The 24,383-nt window shown below is 49.7% G+C and overlaps 11 protein-coding genes and 1 non-coding gene across 12 annotated transcripts; 6 read left to right on the top strand and 6 right to left on the bottom strand.

Moving 5' to 3' along the window:
• Window positions 1-665: 665 nt before the first annotated feature.
• ACHE_10382S (uncharacterized protein) lies at window positions 666-1,985 on the bottom strand (the record flags this gene model as incomplete). Its single annotated transcript, XM_043278653.1, has 1 exon — window positions 666-1,985. The coding sequence occupies one exon, from the start codon at window positions 1,983-1,985 to the stop codon at window positions 666-668; it is 1,320 nt and encodes a 439-aa protein (XP_043131502.1).
• A 311-nt stretch (window positions 1,986-2,296) lies between these two features.
• Window positions 2,297-3,421, top strand: ACHE_10381A (putative haloacid dehalogenase-like hydrolase; the record flags this gene model as incomplete). Its single annotated transcript, XM_043278642.1, has 5 exons — window positions 2,297-2,565; window positions 2,616-2,648; window positions 2,724-2,933; window positions 2,989-3,157; window positions 3,212-3,421. 5 exons carry the CDS (start codon window positions 2,297-2,299, stop codon window positions 3,419-3,421), a joined length of 891 nt encoding a protein of 296 aa, XP_043131501.1.
• Window positions 3,422-3,550: 129 nt separating this feature from the next.
• Window positions 3,551-5,463, bottom strand: ACHE_10380S (zinc knuckle domain protein; the record flags this gene model as incomplete). The annotated part of the gene is made up of 2 exons (XM_043278631.1): window positions 3,551-4,429; window positions 4,480-5,463. The coding sequence occupies 2 exons, from the start codon at window positions 5,461-5,463 to the stop codon at window positions 3,551-3,553; spliced, it is 1,863 nt and encodes a 620-aa protein (XP_043131500.1).
• A 955-nt stretch (window positions 5,464-6,418) lies between these two features.
• Window positions 6,419-7,105, top strand: ORM1 (ORMDL family protein; the record flags this gene model as incomplete). Its single annotated transcript, XM_043278619.1, has 3 exons — window positions 6,419-6,551; window positions 6,638-6,996; window positions 7,055-7,105. The coding sequence occupies 3 exons, from the start codon at window positions 6,419-6,421 to the stop codon at window positions 7,103-7,105; spliced, it is 543 nt and encodes a 180-aa protein (XP_043131499.1).
• A 686-nt stretch (window positions 7,106-7,791) lies between these two features.
• ACHE_10378S (uncharacterized protein) lies at window positions 7,792-8,576 on the bottom strand (the record flags this gene model as incomplete). The annotated part of the gene is made up of 2 exons (XM_043278608.1): window positions 7,792-8,466; window positions 8,532-8,576. 2 exons carry the CDS (start codon window positions 8,574-8,576, stop codon window positions 7,792-7,794), a joined length of 720 nt encoding a protein of 239 aa, XP_043131498.1.
• A 578-nt stretch (window positions 8,577-9,154) lies between these two features.
• Window positions 9,155-10,289, top strand: ACHE_10377A (uncharacterized protein; the record flags this gene model as incomplete). Its single annotated transcript, XM_043278597.1, has 4 exons — window positions 9,155-9,247; window positions 9,297-9,581; window positions 9,639-9,971; window positions 10,023-10,289. The coding sequence occupies 4 exons, from the start codon at window positions 9,155-9,157 to the stop codon at window positions 10,287-10,289; spliced, it is 978 nt and encodes a 325-aa protein (XP_043131497.1).
• Window positions 10,290-10,550: 261 nt separating this feature from the next.
• On the bottom strand, window positions 10,551-10,621 carry ACHE_t10007S. The gene has a single exon. It is a non-coding gene; the product is annotated as a tRNA-His (tRNA).
• A 308-nt stretch (window positions 10,622-10,929) lies between these two features.
• Window positions 10,930-12,665, top strand: ACHE_10376A (uncharacterized protein; the record flags this gene model as incomplete). Its single annotated transcript, XM_043278586.1, has 2 exons — window positions 10,930-11,032; window positions 11,089-12,665. The coding sequence occupies 2 exons, from the start codon at window positions 10,930-10,932 to the stop codon at window positions 12,663-12,665; spliced, it is 1,680 nt and encodes a 559-aa protein (XP_043131496.1).
• A 227-nt stretch (window positions 12,666-12,892) lies between these two features.
• On the bottom strand, window positions 12,893-14,803 carry ACHE_10375S (calponin homology domain protein; the record flags this gene model as incomplete). Its single annotated transcript, XM_043278575.1, has 2 exons — window positions 12,893-14,567; window positions 14,637-14,803. 2 exons carry the CDS (start codon window positions 14,801-14,803, stop codon window positions 12,893-12,895), a joined length of 1,842 nt encoding a protein of 613 aa, XP_043131495.1.
• Window positions 14,804-15,244: 441 nt separating this feature from the next.
• On the top strand, window positions 15,245-15,939 carry ACHE_10374A (uncharacterized protein; the record flags this gene model as incomplete). The annotated part of the gene is made up of 3 exons (XM_043278564.1): window positions 15,245-15,317; window positions 15,389-15,505; window positions 15,569-15,939. The coding sequence occupies 3 exons, from the start codon at window positions 15,245-15,247 to the stop codon at window positions 15,937-15,939; spliced, it is 561 nt and encodes a 186-aa protein (XP_043131494.1).
• A 1,320-nt stretch (window positions 15,940-17,259) lies between these two features.
• wetA (developmental regulatory protein WetA) lies at window positions 17,260-19,008 on the bottom strand (the record flags this gene model as incomplete). Its single annotated transcript, XM_043278553.1, has 1 exon — window positions 17,260-19,008. The coding sequence occupies one exon, from the start codon at window positions 19,006-19,008 to the stop codon at window positions 17,260-17,262; it is 1,749 nt and encodes a 582-aa protein (XP_043131493.1).
• A 2,887-nt stretch (window positions 19,009-21,895) lies between these two features.
• ACHE_10372A (uncharacterized protein) lies at window positions 21,896-22,972 on the top strand (the record flags this gene model as incomplete). The annotated part of the gene is made up of 1 exon (XM_043278542.1): window positions 21,896-22,972. One exon carries the CDS (start codon window positions 21,896-21,898, stop codon window positions 22,970-22,972), a length of 1,077 nt encoding a protein of 358 aa, XP_043131492.1.
• Window positions 22,973-24,383: the final 1,411 nt, after the last annotated feature.

Here is a 24,383-nt window from a genome sequence, read left to right as displayed (position 1 = left end):
ACTGAACTCTGAACCCTTACCTGAATACCCATACCCATACTCCCAATCTCCTAATGATTTTTACGAAATTTATGACGTCGATTTTGTTTTAACGTTTTATATCCCCTGTTATGCATTGCATTGTATTGCATTGCATGTTGATGAATGAAGCATCATGTCATGTCATTTTTCGTTTATTTTTATTCTTTCGATGTCACTACATAACTAGGTATGATGGGATGGACAGAGGTTTTGTAATTTTTCTTTCTTGTGTATCTGTTTCCTGCATATTATTTGCTTATAAACATGCATGTACCATTTGTTGATATGTTGATGTTCAGTGCATAATGATCCTTTTGAAAAGCAAATGAGCGTCAGTTCTGGCATACATCATATATAGTTATTTCGAGTCGATGCTTGTTGGCTTATGTTGCTGATGGATATAGAATGATCGTACATACACGCATACAGAATAGTATTGGACTTTTATTACAGCTCATTCTGAACAAGATCCCTATCAATGTCTACAATAAAGGTTGCTGACCTATAGCTAGTCATTGGTCATTTGCCAACGGAACACTTCGAACCAATATACCCTAACGCCAACGAATGATAACTTTTAAACCAACCCAAAAACATACATCAAAGCATGAAAAAAGTGTCAACCAAGCAGCAATGCAAACCCATCAAATCTCCGATAGCGGCCTCACAGAAGTCTGCGCCTTTCCTCTCAAGCAAATAGGAGCCGTCGCCAACGCCTCCAATGGCAGCCCTTCACTAACAGGAAACTTGCCTGGATAGCTCTCAGCCGAACGGACCAACACCAACTTTAATCCACCCTCCCCATCTCCATCGTCATCTTCATTCCCATCCTCATCCGAATTTGAGTCAGTCTCCACACCTTCCGCGTCGTAGATTGATGAGTGGACATCATCCACATCTTCCTTGCCAAACCGCCACTTTACAAGCTCGTTCTTTGGTGATTCTTCTTCGTGACTCGACGACCGCGACTGCTCCTGCTCGACCCCGGGCCACTTGTTAAGCCTGTTCGTTGGTGACTCTTCCTCAGACTCGTTAGTCAGTTCTCTTTGGCTGACAATCGGCGACCATCCATCCTCATCCGTCGGAAAGCGGCCTATGAAAGTGGACCGCGGCGGCCTGACCTGCAGAATGAACCGGTCTAGGTTGGTAATAGCGGGCGTACCTGACTCAGGCGTATTCTGTGGCGGCGGACAAAAAGAAGGAGTGCCTGGTCTATAAGCTGCATAGGCAGACACAGGGGGAGGAGCAGCAGAAGACATAGATCCACAGTATGCCTGACACGAAGCAAACGATTGGCGGTTGTCACCGTGAATATTATCCAACGACATCTCCGGAATGCTCTCCGTGATGGTCGTTCCAGCTGTGGCCGTCCGAACGAGCTGTTCCCCCGACATCCTCGACAGGCCCTGCGACATGCGTATAGCGGGGGCGATATTCGTCGTAACCCTCATGAGGGGACTGTGCGCAGATCCTTCTTCGGTAGTTGCATTGTCCAAATCGATCATCGCATTTCCTGGCTGAAGACGATGGGTAGACGCCGATGCCATCGATCTCGCCGCACTTCCATTTCCATTTCGTTTCCCACTCCCGTTCCCACTCTTGTTCCCGCCATTGTCACAAGGAAACGAGTGTCTCGACGCCGCATCAGATCCCGATCCCGAGTTTGAACCCCTCGAGTTCACCTGATACAGCCCCTCTGGAACGATAGCCTGAAAAAGAGCCACGATGCGGCGTTCGAGCTCCTCGATGGACTGATGGGCGGGTCTCTTGCCGTGCGAGAGGGTTGATAGGCCATGGTAGAACTTGAGGGTGAGAAGGGCACCAAGAAGGGTGAAGAGCTGGGTAAAAGTTATGGTAATTGAGTTGGAGTAGTTGGAGTAGTTGTAATAATTGTCGGTGGTTGGTTGGGGCTGCTGCGTCTCTGGGAGGCGACGGAGGTCGTGGGTGGTCGTTGGGAGGGACATCTCTCGCATATAAGTACTGGAGAATGCTATGTATATATAGAGTAGAGGGATAGAATAAAATGGTGGATAAAATAGTATGGTGAGGAGGATATAGAGACATTCATTTTGGGAGAAGAGGATTTGGGGGTGTTGTTGCTACTTTGGATGGAAGGAGGGAAAGAGCGACCAGCGTATGCTCAGGGTATGCCGTAGTCCTGTACTCCTTCCATACTGATATTCTGTATTAGTCCGTTGTATAGCTGGATATGCAGAATAGTTGTAGAGTTATGCTGATCATAGATAGCTAAGCTAAGATCCCCACTTCACTCACCATGGATCTTTTCTTCCACATCCAACGTCAACCCAACACTATCCTGACTACATCCATGCGCCTCTTACCCTCGCCTCCATTTCAGCCACTTCTACGATTCAATACTCTAAGCAGAGCCATTTCTACCAAAGTCATGTCTTCTCCGTCAATACCAATCCCCAGCTACCCCCTCCGCCAACGACGCTTCGCTCCCCTCAAACCGGAGCGGAAGAGTGAATCCGATGCGCCAGCATTAGAAGGAATTGTTTTTGATGTGGACGGAACGCTATGGTATTTTCCTTTCAAATATGTATAGAAAGGATCGGTGCTAATATGCGCAGTTTACCACAACACTACATGTTCTCTGAGATGCGGTACGTCGATCAATCCAGACTTTTTTCAGAATTGAATTGGCATCATCGGATGAATAAATACTCAACGAAATGAAGGTCTGCGCTCGGTATCGACAAATCAATCGACATCCTGCACCATATCCGCGACCTCCCAACCCCCGAAGCCCGTCTCGCAGCCGCTGACAAAATCAAAGCCATCGAGCGCGAAGCCATGAGCTCGCAGCAACCGCAGCCGGGCCTTGTTCAGTTGATGGACTATCTGCAGGCGCGTGGGGTGCGCAGGGCACTCTGTACGAGGAATTTTGAGTATAACTACCCACCTTCCTTTCTTCTATGATGAAGATGAGTTAACGGTTGGTAGAACGCCAGTGCTACATCTGATTCAGACTCATATTCCAGCACACGAAAAGGATTTTTTGCCGATTATTACGCGCGAAACACCAGATTTACTGCCCAAGCCGGATCCCGCGGGGATCTTGCATATTGCGCAGGCATGGAAAGTTGGGGCTAGGGCTGAGCATTTGATCATGGTATTCAACGCCTACCTACCTGCGTACGATAAATAGTAAGCTAACCAAGAACAGGTTGGTGATAGCATCGACGACATGACTGCTGGGCACATGGCCGGTGCAGCTACTGTCTTGTTATTGAATGAGAAGAATGGTTGGCTGAAGGATCACGAGCATACGGATCTCAGTATCAACCGTTTGGACAACTTGGTTGACATTCTTGAGAACGGCTTCGTCGGTCACCGGGGCGGTGATAAACCGGCTACCAGTGATCGCGAGGGATGAATCGCGGAACTGCTTGCTCTTCTTTTGGACATATTTCATTGGTATCGTAGATATACAGCGAAATCACCTTCTGCACGCAAATTCCTCTGGCGGGTATATAACAAAATGTGGCAATGCAGCAAGTCCAAATCAAAACCGATATCTATCCCAATTTTTTTTCGCAGCACTAGGCATAGGACGATAAGCATCGCCGCCGCCACCGCCGCCGCCTCGTTTACCTCCGCCTCCTCCGCGTCCACGTCCACCACGCGCTGGTGGAGGTGGAGGTCTGCCCCTCCGCGGCGGTGACCGAGAGCGCACATTCCAGTTATCCCGACTCCCTCTTCCTCGACCAGAACCCGGACCAGGTCGTCCAACAGGAGACATTGATCGTTGACGAGAGCGGTCTCCGAAAGAATCATTTTGATCCCGATATCCCCCAGGACCCAAGTTCTTCCCTCGTCCAATTCCGCTTCCAATGCGGATATTACCACGGCCTCCTCCTCGACCTGGAGGCGGAGGACGTTGGTTTGGTCTTGTGAACATGCCGTCATCTTCGTCGCTATCAGGTGTTGGTGAGCGCTCTGCCCGGCCGCGGATCTTCATCCCCCCTCTACCCCGAGCCACAGGACCAGGCCCGGGTCGACCCCGGCCAGGGATTACGGAGTTAATATTGGTGACCATGTTCGGATCAATTCCGTTTAGTGTCCACGATGATGAAGACAAGGGCTTTGGCAGTGATGGACAGTCACCAGCGAGGTGGTGGTTACTAGTGCAATGCGAACAGGAAATCGACACTAGTACTGGTCCTGATGATGGATCGCGTAGTGGGAGCTTCCACATGTAATCGCAGTCAAGTTCTAGGTGGCTTTGTGAGCCGCAGAGGTCACAAGGGACTTCAGAGGCAGAACCTTTCAGTAACGAAGAGCATTGGGCTTCGTCGTGGCCTCGTTCGCGACAGCGTTGGCATCTTCGCCAGGTGGGGCAGAAGTTGCTGTCATGTTTGTCCCAGGCACCGCAGTGCGTACACTGTTTTGTCAGTGGGGTTTTCACAGGGTTCTATAAAAGGTGATACACACCTCCTTCGATGGACACACTTGCGCGATGTGTCCCTCCTGCATACATTCTATGCAAGATATGGGGATTTGAGGGTCTTTCGACTCGGTCCAGTACATAAACCTGGTCTGAATGTCCTTGTCCTCCTGAACCAGGTCAGTCATAACAGCCGGTGGAGATGGATATCTCTGCGTAAAAATGCAGATTGCCTCCTTTTTAGAAGGGTCCTTAGCAGTTCCATCCTGTGTTCCTTTCTGTGTTTTAGTAGTGCCATTCGAGATAACGACGCCCACAAACGGCTGCATCTCAGGGTCATAATCATCGTCTTCATCATTCTCATCTGTAGTTGCATGGCCATTCTGCCTTTGACCGATGTTTAACAAGATTGAATCATCGGCCTCAGAGTCCAGAGATTCCGAATCATCTGAGTCTCCTGATGTGTCCAACGCAGGCGCTTCCGTTGTGTCCTCGTTCACCTCCCCTTCTTCCATGTCTTTGCATTCATCCTTCTTGCCATTATCACCGCCTCCAATAGAGACAGATTCACTCCGACTGCGCCAGTACGCGCCGTTCACCGCATCAAACTGGGCATCTAATTTCTTCTCCGGCTCGCGCTGGGACTGGGGCTCCGGCCTCTTATTATTATTCGCCTTCCCTCTTCCACCTAGTGTAGTCCTAACCGCACGCTTATTCCCCTGGTTCCAATTAATCGCCTGCGAGGTCGTTCCCGCATAAGGGTTCGCCGCTGGCGGATTCGCATCAGACCAGTTGCTGCCGGAGTCAGAATCGGAGCCAGAGCTAGACGTGTCATCCGGATCAACTTCTAGAGGTTTCGCGCTAAATGTGCCACCCTGGGGAACAAAATCGCGGACGTCATTATTCCCAGAGTTTCCTCGTGTGCGTCTTTGGCGCTTGTTCGGGTGCGAGTCTTGGTTTTGAGCGCGGGTGCGTTGTAGGCCAACAGACGCGGTTCGCGAGTCGTTTTCTTCCCCTGATGAGTTGGGCATGGCTGATCGCAGCCAGTGTGTGCTTATTATGGAAAGAAAGGTGAAAATAAGGTGGAAAGGGAGAGTCGCGAAATGGGAGAGAATCAGTGAGCGGAATCTGGAGTAGGAGTTTAAAAATTTACGGTGGCCCCAACAGACCAGAAACGTATCGCAGTGAGCAGTTCTTAATACAGGTCTACGGAGTACTTTATATGTATCTGGGAGCTAATATCGTTTCAAGAGACAATAATGACTGCCATGTAACAGATATAGTAATGTTATATCAGACTGCTAGTGACATACAGTAGCAGAGTCTACACTGTCTAGACCACTAAGCCACGTGCCGGCGGCCATTCTTCCATAATTAGCACTCTGGCTTCCTTTTTGTTCTTTCCTGCTCTCTTGTACAATTTCTGCTTCTTTCTTCCCTGGGCTCTCTCTTTTCTTTTTTACTATTCTCTGTTTCTCTTCTAGTCCGTTGTTCTACCTCTCTCATAGACCTGTCCTATCCCGATACTGCATGCTTCTTTGGGGGACTATTTCCGTGTCGCTCTGACAGATCCTCTTTTGTGGAAGCATCGCTAGCTCTCACCCTCTCTCTGCCTTATCTCTCTCTCTTTCTCTCTATTTTTCTCTCTCTTTTCACCATCCCTGGGTATCTCTCTGTTCTATCTGTACCGATCTCTGCTCCCGTGACCCAATTCCGCAGATCTCTCTCCGGTCGGAACTTCAACATCTCCTCGCCCGTCCACGCCTACGCCTGCAGCCGAACCGCCTGTCAGCTCTCTCTCTTTTATATTCCGACATCTCCCTGTGTATCCCGATTACGATCCCCTTACATATCCTTTCCGATCGCTCTCCCGTACGGGAATTAACCGCCAAAGTGTCTTCGTTACTGGTTCCCCGGGCCCGTGCCATCTCCTTCCCTCCGGAGGTTGACACTGGGGCGCCGCAACGATTGACCCCCAACAATAATATGGACCAAACAAAGTCTGGGAGAAGGAGGCGGTCGAGCAGTATTATTTACCAGGAGCCTGCGGAGTCGTTGGAGCATACTAGTGATCAGGCTGCGTTGCCCAACCTCAATGCGAACTGGGTTAATGCCAAAGGTTAGTCGGAGGAACATTGATGGACGTGGTGGACGTGGTTTTTTCGTTTCTGGGAGGAATTATGCTGACTATGGTTTTACTGTTAGGCGCCTGGACTATCCATTTCGTTCTGATCGTGGCCCTGAAGATTTTCTATGACATTATCCCCGGCGTCTCGCAGGAAACATCATGGACTCTCACCAACATCAGCTACATGTTCGGCTCTTTTATCATGTTCCACTGGGTGCGGGGTATTCCATTCGAATTCAACGCCGGTGCTTACGATAATCTCAACATGTGGGAGCAAATCGACAATGGAGATCAATATACGCCGACAAAGAAGTTCCTCCTCTGCGTACCCATTGTTCTCTTTCTTCTCAGCACTCATTATACCCACTACGACCTGACATATTTCACCATCAATTTCCTGGCCACGCTGGGTGTCGTTATTCCCAAACTTCCTTTCGTATGTTGCCCTTGGCCTCGGATTGTGTCACGTTCCATTGTCGCTAACGCTGTTCTAGTCACACCGACTGCGGATAGGTTTCCTCTCCGGCGATCCGGAGGAACTATAGCGTTCGTTTCTTTCATTCTTGTCCCTTGGTGGCCTCGACCTTTTGTCGCTTGAATTCCCATCTGTTTTGTTCTTGAGCACTCCTTTTTCTTTTCCTCTTCCGCGGCAGTTCTACTTCATTTGGCGTTTACGATCCAAGCTGTCTTCATTACTCCTTACCTTCGTATCTTTTGTTCGAGAGCAGGGAAAAAAGGAAAAGAGGAAGAGGTGGTCACCAAAAATGAGAAAATGAAAAATAAAAAAAAGATAAAAAAAGAAAGGAGGCGAATAGGGGTTGTTCCTTGGTTCTTATCCCCGGCACTCAGGTCTAGATATCAAGTGCTACGGTATTTATTGCTACTATTATTGACTTGCAACTTTTCACTACGGTTTGGCTTGGGTTTTGGGGGGGTTCTTCCGCTGTAGAGCGTGGGCTAGGGGTATGCGGGTGGACCCTTGTACTTAGTCGAGATAGGTCGCCGCACATTAACAGTCCCGAATATTTAATAGACAGTCGATATAAGGCATGAGGTCTACTCTGTATATAGCATTGTTCTGTAGATTGAATCTAACTGTAGAAAATCTCCAAAATTGTGTTTCTTGGCTATTTTGTGGGGATGGAGCCCCATTGCATCATAGGGGCCCCCTGATATAGCCGAAGTGCGCGTCCGTTGATGATCTCCAAGGACACCGATATCGCTTGTATATCTAATGCAGCAACCCTCTAACAGTCGTCTCAAAATCCCCCGGCTCCTTCCCCAATATCTCCCCCAGTAAAGGCGACACCACTGCCGTTTCCCTTCGTCTAAACGCCTCCCAGCACAACGTATAATCGTTCAACAGATTTACCCCACGATACCAATACTTATCCTTGAATGGCAACTCCGCATACTCAATTGCTGAAATCTCCTTGATCCTCACGTCCTTCCTAGTAACCCTCCCAAGAATATCAGCCGTCTCTTTCAACGACAACACCTGTGGTCCCGATAGCAATACAGCTTTATTCAGCCACAGAAAGTCTCCTGAACTCTGCACGTAGGAAACAATCATCTTCGCAGTAGCCTCTCCAAGTTCATCAGTCTTCGCCCACCGTATCCCCGGCCCATCCCCGGAATGCGGGGTCGTAATCTCCTCCACAGGGTTATGGATATCGAACCACGCTGTGTAGACCGGGAATGGCTCGCTATACAGGCCCTCGCGGATAGCTGTGTATGTAGCCGGCCCTTGAGCAGGGAGGGAGGATAGGTATTGCTCTGTGAGTAGATGCGTGCCCATAACGCTTGCGACACTGGTGGGTGAGAGGTTTCCAGCGAAGGCAAGGGAGGAGTAGAATATGTGGGAGACGGAGCTGCTGCGGGCTGCATTTATGGCGGTTTTGTGTACCTACAGGCATCACGGATCAGCATTATATTGTATGAGTAGGTTCTAGATGGAGGGACAGGACCAACCTCAAACCGATACTCGACTTCGACGGACGCATACGAGATCAGCATCAATGTATTCACGCATTGAAGGCATTTTCTAGGGTTGTCGGTTCATCGTAATCTGCCCGTCGAATCGTCGCGCCGGCGCAGGATAGATGGTCTAGTTTCTCGGGGTGTTGAGCGATGATGATTAGCTGGGAAGCTGGGACAAGCTTGAGGAGGTGGTTGATGATGTTTGTTCCCAGGTTGCCGGATACCGGGAAAACCCCGATTTTGGACATTCTATGGTTCAGTGTTGAATTGGAGATGTGTATAAGGGTTGTTTGGAATTAGGTATATGTATAGGGAGATGGATGGTAGGATTAGAAATCATGCTAGAAACTACGATGGTATTAGCAATAGCTCGGGGTTAAAGGAGTCCGATTTTACAAGCTGCAATCTTGTTTTACTACTGCTGTATTTATCATCATCGAGTTTTGATGTTCGTTGTTAGGGAAATGTCCAGGAATATAAATTCCGCTCGGTGGCGATCATGTAAGTGGAGATACTGCCTAGCCCTATAAAGCCGCCCTACTTCTACAGGGTATCAAGTGCTACATTGGAAGGACTCGATCTATATACAGACAGCATCTAGATCTAAAGCCAACATGAGCACCACCAAAGTCGCAATTGTCGGAGCTAGTGGCGAAAGCGGCCAATCCATTGTGAATGCCCTACTCGATTCCGCCACGCCAAGATATGTGAGTTACCAAGCCCATACTTGCACGTATCTAACTATGCTATGCATAGGAGGTAATAGCTCTCACACGCCCCCAATCTATCCAAAAACCCGTGAATACCAAACTTCAAGAGCATGGCGTGAAAGTCGTTTCCGCCGACCTCAGCGGCCCATCTGATGAACTTGTCGGATTGCTCACTGGTATCGATGTGGTAATCTCAGCTATCTACTTCGATAATCTGGACGAAGAGATACCACTCGCGAATGCTGCCAAGGCAGCTGGCGTTAAGCGGTTTGTCCAGTCTGCGCTGATGATTGTCATCCCGCCGAAGGGCGTTGTCGATTTTCGCGAAAAGGTCAATATACCCACTCCATCACTTCCCACATAACCTGCTGATGCTAATATGCAACAGAAGGAAGATAATTTTCACTACTTCCAGAAAATCCGCCTCCCGTACACCTACATCGACGCTGGCTGGTGGTACCAACTCACCCTCCCGCGACTACCCTCAGGCCGTATTGACCATCTTCTATCACCCGCGCACAAAGACCTGCCAATTGGCCTTGATGGTAGCGTCCCCACTGCGCTGGCAGATCTGAGGGATGTGGGACGATATGTAGCGAGGGTTATCGCCGACCCCCGTACTTTGAACAAGAGAGTGCATGTGTATAGTGAGCTCTATACACAGAACAAGGTTTATGAAGTCGTGGAGGGATTGAGTGGAGAGAAGTTGCCGCGTGGATATGTCAGTTTCTCGATATTCCTATCTATTGGCGCACGGCTAACATTCTGTAAGGTCTCCGAAAAAGAAGCGAGCACCAACATTGATAACGCGCGGGCTAAACTTCAGCAGAATCCGACGGAAATTGACGCAAAGCTCGCATTTATTGCTAACCAGCTGTTCTACTCTTGGGGTATCCGGGGTGATAATACGCCTGAGAACGCTGAGTATCTGGGGTATTTGAATGGCAAGGATCTGTATCCGGATTTCGAGTATGTTACATTTGAGGATTATGTGAAGGAGGTTCTTGATGGGAAGGTTAAGGGGGTATATCAAGGATAAATCGTGATGTCCTACTGCAAATAAAGGAGATCAATTTGTCATTAAACTCGATGCTTCCCTTTGATTTCCTTTTCCAGAACCTTCGTGGTTGGTACCATTTTGCTATCACTGAGAATGTTTCTGTCTCTACTAAAAATGATGTTTTGGATGCTTTAATTCGAGGGAGTTAGGTTTATGGTAGTGGCTAGGGCACGTTTGGTCAGCGACTTTCAAAAAAGAAACCAATAAAAGCCGGAAAAGAGAGAAGGAAAAATGAAAAAATGGCGCTGCCCGGAATCGAACCGGGGCTGGCGCGGCCACAACGCGACGTCATACCACTAGACCACAGCACCTTGGCTTATTGTGATCGACATCTCAGATGATATAATCATGCTTAATGCATTTTGGTCGGCTCACTGAGTTGAGGGGTAAGATAGGTTAATCCTACTTCGTGCTTCGCTGGAATTGTCAATAGGGACAAACACGATACAATGTTATTACTAGAACCTACTCGTTATTGCACTGCACGTTGCAAGAGATCGACCGAATAGGCAAGGTAATTGTGACCTGACGCGCGATACCGATAAAGCGTCGCGACACCGCGTCATTATCCCACTTCATACCTTCAACACTTCCCGCGCATAACGCTCTATTCACTGCCATGGCAGTCGAGAATGGGGAGGAGACTCCTTCCTATCGTGCTTCCAGACCTGTACCTTTCGAACTGGTCCAACATTCGGGGATTTTCTTCGAAGAGAAACTCTGTCCGTTGCCCTACCCCGGAGCACGCGAAAGCATCTAGCTAATACCGCATGCACAGACACACAAGCTCTTAACCTCCTCCTAAACATCATTACCTCTGGAACTGTCGCCTCTGGCCCTGTCTTCGTCCCATCACCACCTCTCCTAGCCGTCGCAGCTACCTTCCTCGTCCACCCCTCAACCACAACCCGCGCCAGATCCTCGGAAGAACAAGAAGCTCCCAGCGCGGCCCTCCGGCTCCTCCGATTAACGAATACCCTAGTCGGACCGATAGCTGCTAGATTTGACAACGCATTCGCATTCACGCATTTTGAAGCCTCCCGCCATGGCGGTATACGCCGGCGCGCCAGCGAGGATGAGGGAACATCTCAAAATGAGATGCTGAGGAACGAATGGAAACTGCTGAATACCGAGCTAGGACAGTCATCTGCTGTGTGGTCTCGCGCGGAGGACTTCTGGCATGCGGTTGGGTGGGCTTTCAACTGTTCCGTCTTGCACCCGGAGCGGTGGGAGAGGTGGCAGGTCTGGCTGCAGTTTATGTGTGAAGTGCTGGAGGATGATTGGAACGAGCGGAAGAGGCATGTTGAGCGGGAAGTATCTGGGGCTGGGAATGGGAAGCTGAAGAAGCGGCTACGGCAGAACATTCTGCAGCAGAGCCTTATCTTCCGGTATATCGATGGGAGTAGTGGGAGCTATGGACGGAACCGAAGGATTTTGAGGGCCATTTTCGCGGATGGGACTTCGGGCTCAGTTAACGAGTTCCGCGAGGTGTTTCGCAATGAGCTGAAGCAGCTGAAGCGGGACCAGGAGAACATCAAGAAGAGAGAAGCAGAGGTCAACATCGACGAAGAACAATACGGTGACTACCTGACCAAAGACGACGAGGACGAATCGGAGGAAGGCGACGGCGAAACAGACAAGCCGACGACGACAGAACGACGTTCAAAACGCACAAGAAGAGGAACAAGAAACACAATCGCAGAACAACAACCTACCGCAACATTCACCACAAACAACACCCTCTACTCCCACGGCACCCTCTCCCTCCTCGGCGGTCTCCCTTCACTCGCCCTCCGCCAACGTCTTTTGCACCTCCTCTCCGCCGTCTCCGAATCCCTCCCGGATATTTTCACAACCCTCGAAGAGCTCTACCACCTCTTCATTGAAAACATCCGCCACCTCCCCCTCCCGATCTACCAATCCTTCGTCTCCCCACACGTCCTCCCCTACTTTTCTGCAGCAGCGCAAACAACTCTCTGCGAGTTTCTCCTCTTCCGCCTCCGTGAAAGCACAGCTCCCGAAACAGAGGATGAGTATCTCAGCCAAACAAAGCTAGAACAGTGCTTCCTACCGTATGCCGCGAGTACAGCATCAGTGGTTGACAATACGAAGATGGCACTTGCGCTAGAGGCGCTTGTTATGTTACTCGCGGAGAGTGAGATGCTGAAGGTCACGCCGGAGCTGCGGACGGCCGTAGAGGATGGGATTATGGCGAGGGCGGAAAGGGCGCAGGAAGTGAAAAGGAATCAGTCAAGTAAGCAGGTGGAGGAGATTGAGTGGTGTTGGTTGATTGAAAGTGGGGAGAGGTTGTTGTTTATGATTAATGAGTTGGTTCCGAGTATGCAGGCTTCATGAGAAGGATGCCCTAAACCCATTTCTAGCATGCATATAGTTTCGTTGCAGTCATTTACTAATAGATACCCTTTGCTAAACTATACCTTTTTTCATTTTGGTATGATTTTGAATCGTATAATGTCTATAACAAGCTCGCAAAACCTAAACTAAGTGGGAATATAAAAGCACGCGAAACAAAGATATGTCTACCAAACCTGAACAAGACAACGAAAGGTGAATCCAGACACTTACGGCGGAGGTCTAGGCCCAATGATCTGCCGCCTAGCGCCCCAGTTACTCAATCCAGGACCGCCCCTGCTCTGGTTATCACCGCCCATATATCCATACTGGAAGACATTCCAAGCACCTCCAGGTCCGGACCCTTGGCTCGGATCCGCAAGGCCCTTGGCCGCCGCCTCCTCGGTCTCCTTCTGATTGTCCTCCCACTCGCGCTGGCGCTCACGTTCGCGCTCCATTTCACGCTCCAAAAGCGACTTGGACGCCCATCCGCCGGCCTTGGTCTTCTGCTGTGCGGCTTCGCGGCGGCTGTTTTCGGCATCGACTTCAGCGGTCGTACTGTAGTCTGCTGGGCGGTGGGTCGCGGGTTTCGGTCCGACGGGGGGTTTGTTGGAGGCGAGGAAGCGGTCCACACGGTTCTCGCGGGCGTTAGTGTATGCGACGGGATCGGGGAGCGGACGTGGGGAGGTTTGAGCGGATTTCTGGGCCGCGGTGGGATCAGGCAATGGGCGAGGGGGTGTTGGCGGGGCAGAAGTTTCATCCTGGTTTTTGTGCCATTCAGTGCGAAGCATCCGGCGTTCTTGCTCGAGGGACGAGAAATCATAGCTTGGCTTGGGAGGGACCGGTCGAGGACGAGGAGGCTCGGCTTCTTTCTTTTTGAAGTCCCCCCGTTCATGTTGATACTGGAGTTCTCGCTGGCGCGCAAGTTCCAGTTCCCTTTCCAGCTCCTTGACGCGTTGGCTTTCCTGGGACTCAGCAGATGGCGGTACCGCTGCTTTGGCAGGGATCGCCTGGCTGGCTTGGTATTGGCTCAGGAACTGACCGTTCAGTCGGTTGTCGGCCATGCTCCGCCTACGCTGCCTTTCCTGTTCGAACTTCTCTTCGGCCTCTCTTTCCTCGTTCAGACGGCGCTGTTCTTCCTCCTCCCATTGCCGCTTCTCCTCGTCCCATCGTTTCTTCTCTTCTTCAACTTTGCGGCGCTCCTGCTCCCTCAGGCGGTCTGTCTGTTCATCCCATCTTCGTTGCTCCTCCAGCCGGGCCTGTTCCTCTTCCGCTTCCCGCTGTCGCTGGCGCGTTTGTTCCGCTTCCTGCTTTTCAACGAGTGCTCTCGCTTCCGCTTCACGCCTGCGCTTCTCCTTCTCCGCCAGGCTGGGGACCACAGGGGCAGCAGTAGTAATTTGGCGCCGCCCACCAAAGACCACCCCTTGATTGCCCTGATCCGCCCCACCCATGTAGCCATACTGGTGAATATTCCAAGCAGGTGCCGTAGAAATCTCATCCGTTTTCCTGCTCCAGCTACTGACATTTGGCGACTTTGCAGGTGTAGAGGGTCCGCTCGAGCTCGGGCTGGCCCCACGGAACCGCGAGGGGGTAGTGGGCCCTTGGCTGGAACCCGTCACATTCGGACTCAGACCGCTACCTTTGTTGACTTGTGGTCCGATGGTACGGCGGAACTTGCTGGGTTGGACAGCGTTGGCCCTGCGACTGAAGGACATGATGCATTGTAGGACTTGCGCAGGGTCTTTGCCTTCATAGAGATCGACTGTCAGAAACATATCGTGTGGCGGAAGGCTTAGCGGGGGGATCTGGCAAGCGCGAAGAAAGTGGGATATATTTTCCATCTGCACGAATGGCATCGATGACTGCTTGAACTTGACGCCGGGCGAGACGGCCAGGTTGATCAACCTGCTCACGCATTAGTTGCTGTACTTGCGCTGAATCCATTAACATTATATAGTTCCCAAGGAAACATACTTGCATAGCGCCACACCATCCTTGAGCGCATCCAAGAGATCACCCGGGGCCAACTGTTCCTGAAGGACCTCCTCGATCCAGTCGCGCACTTCGGCAGCTGCCTGCGGGGTATAGCGGGACAGTCGTAGACTGCGCAGGTCCTTGTCCAACGACGTAACAGACGCCATATCCGTCTCGCAATTTCGACTGTATTTGAATCACACTAGGCGCATATAAACGGCTTCCTGCAGATGTGAGGGTTCGTTGGCGACTGATGTTTGGCGCCTCGAAGTATAGGTTGGATAAGGGGTCCGGTCAGCGGATGACAGTTGAGTGAATCAGACGAAGAGACAACGGCGAAAAAAAAAAAAAAACAGATTATAAGAAGAAAAGAGCAGCCTAAGCAACCGATTGCTAGGACGATGAATGAGACCCGAGTTATGTACGAAGCATAAGTATGTCTGATTAGTGCTCAGGGGAGGAATGCGCGGGCGGTCGCTGATGACGTTTAGGCCGACGGGCAGAAAAAAGGGCGATGATCCGGAGGGACGCCTCAGCCACAAAACTCATGCTTACGACTATTGGTATCTTTTCTTAGCATCTTTTCTTTTAAATAACCCCCTCTGGAAATGAGTCCAATTAATAGTCTCTGGTTTAAGTGGAAAGGCCTCCGATTGCCGTGGCGAAGGTCCTTTCTGGCCGGTATGTCTCACATTTATTTTTTTGCGCTGTGTCAAGAAGGGTCTATCGGACTGACTATATGCTTATAACAGGCTCCGACCTGTCCGGAAACACTTACTGGGAATTCAAGGAATCACTCAGTGCTTCGCGATTACGGCGCATCGTCAAATATAACCCGAAAACCCACTATGCGGATATCAAAGTCTCCCGTAAGCCTCCTGCTTACCTTCCATCCACAACATAAGCAAGAAGTTGACAATTGCATCCTCAAGCACAATGGCATCAATGGCTCCGATACGTCCGCGCGGACCCCCCATCCATCCAAGAGCAACAACAGGATGTCGTGCGCCAAATTCAAATCAAGCACCTGGCTCGCTTGGCCGATGAGCGCTGGGCCAGTAAACCATCCTATCTCGATAAACCCCAGACCCAACAACCGAAGCCTGCACTACGCACCAGCGATCCCACGCTACGGGGACCCGAGGAGAACGCGCCGTCTTCACAATCGGAGGGGACAGAATCAACGACAGAGCAAGTGCGGAGATACGCAGAAGAGAACGATCCCTGGGCTAAGGCTAAGGCTGGGAATCCGGGTGATTCCTGGCAACCGGAACCGTGGACGCCAACTGCTGCTCGGAAGTGAGCAGTACGGAGTCTCCCGTTAAAGCTATCGCATATCCTTTGGTTTTTCGGCGTCGATAGTTGCACAACACCACGGTGTTCATGTATTATAGTAGTCTTTTTCTTGTATAGTACGGACTTTACGACAATCTACTCCATACAGCCCCAAAAATTGACCGTTCTATGACAGGACTCGGGGTTGCCCAATCAGACGAGTTGGGTTTACAAGAGCCACGCTATGCCTGTTAAGAAACCTGTGTCTCCACTTTCTATTTAGGGTAAATGGGAACTATACACTCCGCACGCAGTCAATTAATAGCAACTTGGATTGCTACTTCTTTCCTCTGACTCGGTCGTCTGACTCAGTCCTAATGACCGATCTGGTGAGGTCTTCCTTGTTTAGGGCAATGGATGGAATGTCTTCAATGTCATAAATCAGTTTATGGAAAGTTCTGCGAAATGTCAACGCCCCCAACTGTTTTAGATGGTCTTCTACCGGATTGTCATTTTGCATTCTGAGACTGACCAATGTGAGTAGGTGATATTTGCTATTTTAAGGGAAACGACAAAACATGCAAACTGCTGTCTACAGAACTTTGTCCATGGGTTCTTATCCTTACTCTTCCCTCGTCATGACCTATCACTTGACTTTCCAAGCCCCAATATCCTGTTGGCACACTGACGCGGCGCTTAGATTCAAGATCCTTTGCAAACACTATACCATAAAGAAGGTCAGCAATTCCGAGATGTGTTACCAAAGTATTAAAAACTATTAATTAATTAACCATTGGCGGCCTTTTACAACGAGGATAGTTGATTGATCAATCAACGGCGGACTGGACTATTTTTCCATGTGGTCATTGCGTTAAAGCTTGCTGGCGATGAAGCAGCCGGAATCTGAGCAGATATTGACGAGCAAAGGGCATTGGCGAAAGGGTGCGTGCGACGCGGTTTGGTACTGTTTGTTTGCGAGTTTGTTTCTCACGAACTTGATTGAGTAGTATAATAGCAAATGTATGATTCATGCTTTGGATGCCAAAGTTGGAATGATGATGTCATACAGTATAGAGCTTCAATCTCTACTAAGGATGCCATGACAAGAGCGATCATGAATGATTAAATTAAAAGTTCATTAGCAAATAGAAGATGACCTATAACCAAATCCAAAGAACCCAGTCCAAAAACGCTTGAAAAGAGCAATTGATACCTGCAAACACCGAAACGACCACTGCCAAATAACAAACATACAGAAATACAATAAAGTACACAAGGTATTATGACCAAGGTGACATATAGTCAGTAATAGACAAAAACAAAAGCAAAGCGAAAGGATATCAATCTTTCAACACAGCACGGCTTCCAAAGCATCAATGTCACCGCCCGCATTTCTCACAGCCTTCAACGCAGCCTCACTCAGCTTGCGTCGGCGATCGCGCGCTTCTTGCTCACGTCTCGCCTTGGTCTTGGAGCTACCACTGGGTGCAACCCCCGTCAAGATCTTCTTGCTGTCACTCGGGGTGAAGTTGACAAAAGACACGGACACGGACTTGTTGGAGCCCCTAGGACTGGTTGTCTTGACGGATTTGGGTGTGTTCGAGGGAGCGGACATTTTGCGCTCGTAGCTGCGGCGGTGTGGCGTTCTCATCACGGTTCCTGTGCGTGGTGTTGCTGTTGCTGTTGTTGAGCCGCTCTTCGGTGATGTACTAGCACCGTTGTTCTTTGGGGAGAGAGAGGGCGACCGGGTGTGGTGCTGGATTTGAGGAGTAGACGCGGCGAAGGAGGGGTTGATGTATTTCTGAGGTGTGTTGGAAACGGGATGGTAGGTCTGGCTCTCCTGAGTCGCAGCCGGTGCCGAGGAAGACATGGTTGATGGAGGAAATGATGGCTCTGCCGGTGCAGGCATGTCGAAGGAGGGATCAAACTGAATCATAAGTCCTCCTTGCAGAATGTCGTTGTGCTGGTCGTGATTCGCAATGGGCCTTTGGGGAGTCGGCGCTTCCAGCATCGGTTGATACGAGGACTGATGCTGCTGTGCGATTCGCGATGCCATGGGGGACCACCACTGCTGCGCATCGTGGTTGAGGTCGGGAGTGAAGGAGAAAGCGGATGGAGCAAGTGAATCAGAATACCATGAAGACAAGGACTGGGAGCCCGAAGAGTGCGGAGAGGAAAAGACTTCATCAGCTGAGGGAGGACTGGAGGTCAATGTAGTGCTGTTTGGTTGGCTCATGTATTTCTGTTGTCTTCTGGCCAATGCACTCGCCGAGGGCGAAGGCATAGAAATGGCCGGAGATTGGTTGAAGATGCTCGAGTCGTACTGCTGAGGCATCTCGGCGGGATCACCAGAAAAACGATCCGACGAGCCGTTCAGGTTGGTTGCGTTATCTGCAGAGAGATTCTCGTGCTGCGCGAGAAGATCGGTTGGTGGCGGAGACAACGGTAGACGGTCGTCTGTGCTATGGAGACTGAAGTTGTGGAAGCGCGGGGCAGAAGCATCAGAATATGCCATTCTAGCTTTTTGTGCGCGCGAAGAGCGCGTCAAACTGGGGGAGAAGCTCTGCTTGCGCAGCAGGCGACGGCGGTCACCCGTATCCTGGTGATGACGGATAGACTTGGGAGTGGTTATACCACTACCCGTACAAACTTTCTTGCGGGGCGTCTCGGGAGGGGTCGACAGCGAGGTGGAGGATAACCCATGAGCTGCTGCAGGTCGGGAAGAAGAGGAGGATGACTGTGCGTCAAGGTTGAGACTCAAACTAGACACGGCAGAAGGTTGGACTGTGTCATGAAAAGAGAAGGTGCCCTGATCGACAGACGAAGATGACGCAGCGCCGGTCTCTTGCGGCAGACTCCAGAGGTCTTGAGTAGGAGTACTCCAGGGCTGGGGAGACTGGCGGCGCTTGTTGGAGGGGGAAATAGTGGGCGACGAAAGGGCGCCACAGTCACTTGACAATGAGTCGAGTGGGAACAGTTGGTCAAAGTCGCCGCTCGGGAATGAAACGTCTTTGTTGCCATCGGCGCTTGAGGATTCCACATCGACGTATTGGTTAAATATGTCATTGAAAGAGTGGTCGAACTGCTGGGCGAACATCTTTGCTACTTTGATTTCCGTTTGCGGCGATGAACGAATGACTGGGCCAAAGTCTGGTACTGGGGCGAACCACCGGGGATTATTCAATATGATTGGCAATGATAAAGAAAGCCAAAAAGGGCAAAGCAATCTCAAAAAAGAAAGTTCGAAATCGGCAGGGTTCTGCAACGAATGAGAGCCTTAGGCAAGAAACGAATGTATGCCCCGTGATGTAAGAACAGTTTGAACGATTGACAATCAAAGAAAACACTGCAGAAGATGCAAAGAAGACAAAGCAAACAAACAACCGACTTCAGGGTCTATTTGAATCTGTTCCGACTTGGTCCCAGCCTCAATGATTTCCCTGCACATTCCAATGACCGAGGAATGTGCCCTAAGAAGACCCTCTATACGTGGGCCACCACAGACCAATTGAAGGGATATTTCTCCGGGTTTTCCGACAGCCAATTGTAGTACATCAAAATCTCGGTGGCTGAACACATTTCCGGCCTCTCCATACTATCCAGTGGAAAGAAACGGCCTGGAGAGACAGTAGATCCGGACGGCCACCTTTCGGAATGTAACGCCCGCTCACTAAACCAGAAGCAGTGGCCATGGAACTAGCAAGAGAAGATAGCAGTATCAGAAAATAAACACGACGGTTCTGGAAAGGTATCGCAATGCATCTCAAGCCAATGATAGCAGCGATACATAGTAGTGCCTGTTGATCTATGCGCCTGAATCATGAACGGCGGCTTGATTGACATTGACTTCCGCTACAAAATCCCACCTGTAGCCGGAGAGTTCAGAATTCGTTGTGGAGAAGTTGGACCTATCAATTATCTCATCAGACTGGCGGGTGTAAGCGTCATGACGAAGAAGCTCTTTCCTTACCTTCCAGCAAAACTGGAGCGCAGTGGCCAGGATGACCTACAGCCAGTAGCCGGGATCTGCCTCTCTGGAATGTCAGTTTGATGCATTTGTCCGCAATGTGCTCGATTGGATGTTCCAAACATGGTTCGAGCGGCCTCAGTGAGGAATGTGGAGGCTGGGTGGAATGCAAGCCCAGGCCAATAATGCACAATCAGATCTCTGGAATGTGAAAAAGTACTGGCAACTCACTTTTTCATCTGCTATGGCGGATTATGATTAGCTCGGAAAAGAGAGGCGAAACCGATTTCTATAATTATTTATTTTTATGCCGAGCCTTCATCAAGCACAAAACGCATGCGTCCGAAGCCGACCCAGGACTTCTTGAAGGCTTGCGCATTGCATTGCAAAGCGGACTTGCACCTGTAACCCCATATTTCGTACACACTACTCTTTTCAAATCGATGTGACTTGTTTCCTCTCCGGTTCGAACTGGGGCACGTACGTGTGATCTGTGCTTGCGCAGACTGGGTCCGTCTGATTGGACAATTCAAACAAAGCAATGAAGTCAGAGGTGGTGGATGAATCAGATACTATTATTCCGAGGTGATCAACTCGTGTTTGTTCCTTTTCCTTTGTTCCCAGCCTTCCTTCACCACAACCCCGTGGGATACCAGGGACTGCATAAAGACCAACGATATGCAGGAATTGAGGAAATAATCACAGCCTTCTTTGAGCCTGCCAACATATGGAACCATCTTCTCGAAAGGGAGTCAAATCGGAGCCTCGAAAAATTTACCGTATTCCATGAGGGACGGCCGGGTCGCCGACGGACAAAAGGCACATAAAGAATGGTTAATGAAATGTATACTCCACGGGCTTTCGAGTCACTTTCTTTAGCGCCGGGGATTCTACTCTAAAGAATAAGTATCATCATGCATGGCACACTATTTTAAGGGGCCGATGACTATGGGCATAAGCGGAGCGTCGCGTCAACATCGAACTGTTGCGGCCCAGTAAGTCGTCCACCATGCTGGCAAATAATCACACTGTAACAGTATGCTTCTGTCAGCCCTGTTGGATTGTTACTATAGTAACCAGTGTCATGACTTCCTTCCAGGAGGTTCTTCCAAAGAACGGAAACATCGATCTGACTCAGCATGGATTCGGCTAAACCCATTTCGGAATTCCGGAGACGCACGGTCAGGTGATTATGACGGGAACCTGATCGATCCGATTTCGCCCCCTCGCCTTCCCTTTCTCCTTCCTTTCCTTTTCTCCAGCACTGTTAACTGTGCTACGCCTACCATCTATTGTTATTGTTTGAGTGTTCAAACGCATTTGTTAAAATAGCTCGGCTTCTTGATTGGAGCAGAAAATCATTTTTTTTTTCTATTTTTGCCCCTCGCCTCGGTCTTCCCCGCGGCGCCTCTACTCGTGTCAGAATCCCACGCACAAGTGGGAATGACACAATAAGATTCAATAATCTTTATCGTTGTCCTTGACCTCTTACCACACGTTTTCGCGATCTATTCTCGTCTTCTGGAGACAAATCAACGACATTTAACCACAGAGACGCAGCGCGTTCGTGGTTTTCGACTCACCAGCCCTGAATATCAACATCTCTCCGCTCCGGATATCTTCGACATCACGGCCTATATGTATTACTTCAGAGCGGTATCTCTCGAATCGTTGAAAGAAAAACAGCAGATCCAACCGTGTTGTCTACGCAAATACGAGGAACAAATTGAAAGAATTAGCAAGAATTTGAATCATGGCTTTTAAGTGCATCAAGCTCGGGGGCTCCCTTGTCGCCGCTCTCCCTTAAATGACTTTCCGATTTACGTCAGCGCTTCCATCATGGACCCATATCGGTTTACTGGAGGCCATCAAAGCCATTCGATATTCAGAAAGACAGAACCCAACGATCTTCTTACGTCGAACAAACAACACAAACAACATAAGTTGTTTGTTACGCCTCTCACGTTTCTTCCTGGTTTTACCGTTACTTAGGGCACGGATTTCCAGATTCTTCAAAATGGGCGAACCAACTACCTTGAGCAGAAAGTCTTGGGAGTCACTTTCTTCCGCATTTTCGAATCTCGAAGTGTCCCTCTCCCAGGACAGCAGCTATGCATCCGATGAGATTTCGGTAGTCTCAAGCAATCCGACAACAGTGGACACTTCGAGTCAGGATCCATCATCAGAGTCAAAATTGCGTCCGTACTTGAAATCTATCCTGAAAAAGCCAGAGACCGAGCTCGAAGAAGAGAATGCGCAGTCGGAATCTGGCTATGGAACCGATGCGTTTGATTACGAATACGAGACTATGTCCGAAGGAGAAGGAGAAGAGGAGGAGCTGTACGAAGTGTCTATTTGTTGGGACACCGACGATGCCATGTCCGAAATTGTCAGTGGAGACGAGGATGGAATGTTCGACGACTCATTCATCGCGTTTGAGTCGATGGTTCGGTTTGATCCGAATGTGCAGTACATCGAAGCGCCTGAGCTCGAAGAAGACGAAGGGCCTGAAACTGGACTGACCTGCCATGAGCTCATGGAGATGGCGCGATCTTCCGGCAGCCTCCAGACTTTCGATGGAGAAAAGCCAGTTGAAATCAAATTGACCGAGGGACACTGGCGAAATGCCTTTGACCCCGAGGAATACCCAGGGGACATGGTCGATGTGGACAGGCAGTTGTTTGTGGCATACGTCAACGGCATCAAAGGGCTTGCTGATTCCCAGTACAAAGGGCGGCTTCGTGCCTTGGTGGATGACATTCGATTGGGACAAGCAGAGACTCCGTATTTGGAGACGAACTCCAGCGATGGGGTATATTTGGACCATGCGTTGAACCATGTGATTGGAGTATTCCGCAACCTGCTTGTACCCAACGAATTTGAAGAGCTGGTGGCGCTCAGCTCACAGAAGATGAGTTTGACACCGCAAACAAAGGCATTAGAAAGCCACAATGCGAGCTTGATGGACCGGATCCAAAGGCTGCTTGTAGAGCGATTGGCCCAGGGCAACGTGCATGTGGAAGCGGATGAGTTGAGCTTCTTTGCCGGAGGAGTCACGTATGCTCTGGAAAATTGGAAGGCCGATCAACATTGATTTAACGTTCTCCGGTTCTGATTTTCTTGTGTATAGTTTAAAAAGCATTAGCGGGTTTATTCAAAAGCGTTACGAAGTGATGTCAATAATATTGAAGCTAGCCTAGACAGCATAGAGCGTTCATCTACTATCCATAAAGTGCTTTGTTCAACTTCAGCCTTGTCAGCCTTGCCATTGACTACAGCAAGGATCAGCAGTCAGTTGACGTGGTCGATATGGCATCCCCTGTTTCCCTTCTTCGCAATACTCGGTATCCCTTCGTACAATGGTTTCCTATACATAAATTGTTGAAGCAGCTGAAAAACCACATCCGAAAATACCATCAACAGGCCACCTCTCCGTTCTGCAACCTGCCCGTAAATAGTCCACAACATCATACAGCATCGATGCAGCAGCTCAATGTCCATTTCGATTGGCTTGCAAAGGCCTGAATGAGATGACATTTCCCCTGTTCGGAAGTATATATGTCGACGAAATCGTCCAGACGGACCTCTTCGCGCAGAGTCTTGATCGACTACGCACACTAGCGGATAATCCACGGCTGGGTCAATATGTCCAACGGCTATCGGTCGCCATAAACGGCAGGGGGATTATCTGGAATCGACACGTGGACGGCTATCTCGTGGATCCTCTTCATCAGGATAGAGTACAGCAGCTGCAAAGGATCTTAAGATCATGCATCAACTGTACCTCCTTCGACATTGATGTTAATTGATGCTGGAGGATAAATACGAGGACCGGTCCCTGATGCGCAGTGATGTTCTCACGATTCTGTTGAATATCATTGCTGATATGGGACTACCAACGACATCGTTTCTGATAGATTTGAAGGAGGACGGTGGATGTAGTGGTTGTGGGATCGAACCAAGACGGTTAACGAATCTACTGTGTCTGCATGGAAGGAATTTCGTCGCTTCTTGATCTCATATACGAGAGTTGAGATGCTTGATTACAAGATAGAGTCTCACGTCGCTGTGGACATGGGAGTCGCGTTTATCCAGCATGCGCCGAATCTCCAGAAGTCGTCCATGACGTTTGACAGCGGGGAAAGAAGCTACGTTGTTTCTGAGACGGGTCATGCATATGAACGTTCTTCAACCACCAACACAGCTACGAGAAGTCATACTCAGCAGCGCGTATGTATCAGGGGATGATCTTGTGGCATTCATTTGTCGTGTTGGCCACTCTCCGCTCTGTCTTGTTTCGATCGGTCCGTCTTACCTTAGGATCTCGCGCTCTATGGAAGGAGATACTTGAGACTTTACGAGATCGATGTCGTGTTTGGAGACTGTTGATGTATTTTTGAATTGGATTAAACCGCGTGCACTCGTTCATTTCTCCTTAATTGCTGAGAATCCAGTTGTGGGTGCTGGACCTGAGGCGAGGGGGTTCCAGTTTAGGCGGAAATACT

Source organism: Aspergillus chevalieri, chromosome 1 (assembly GCF_016861735.1).
Source record: "Aspergillus chevalieri M1 DNA, chromosome 1, nearly complete sequence".
NCBI classification, from domain to species: Eukaryota; Fungi; Ascomycota; class Eurotiomycetes; order Eurotiales; family Aspergillaceae; genus Aspergillus; species Aspergillus chevalieri.
This window is presented reverse-complemented; position numbering and strand designations above follow the sequence as displayed.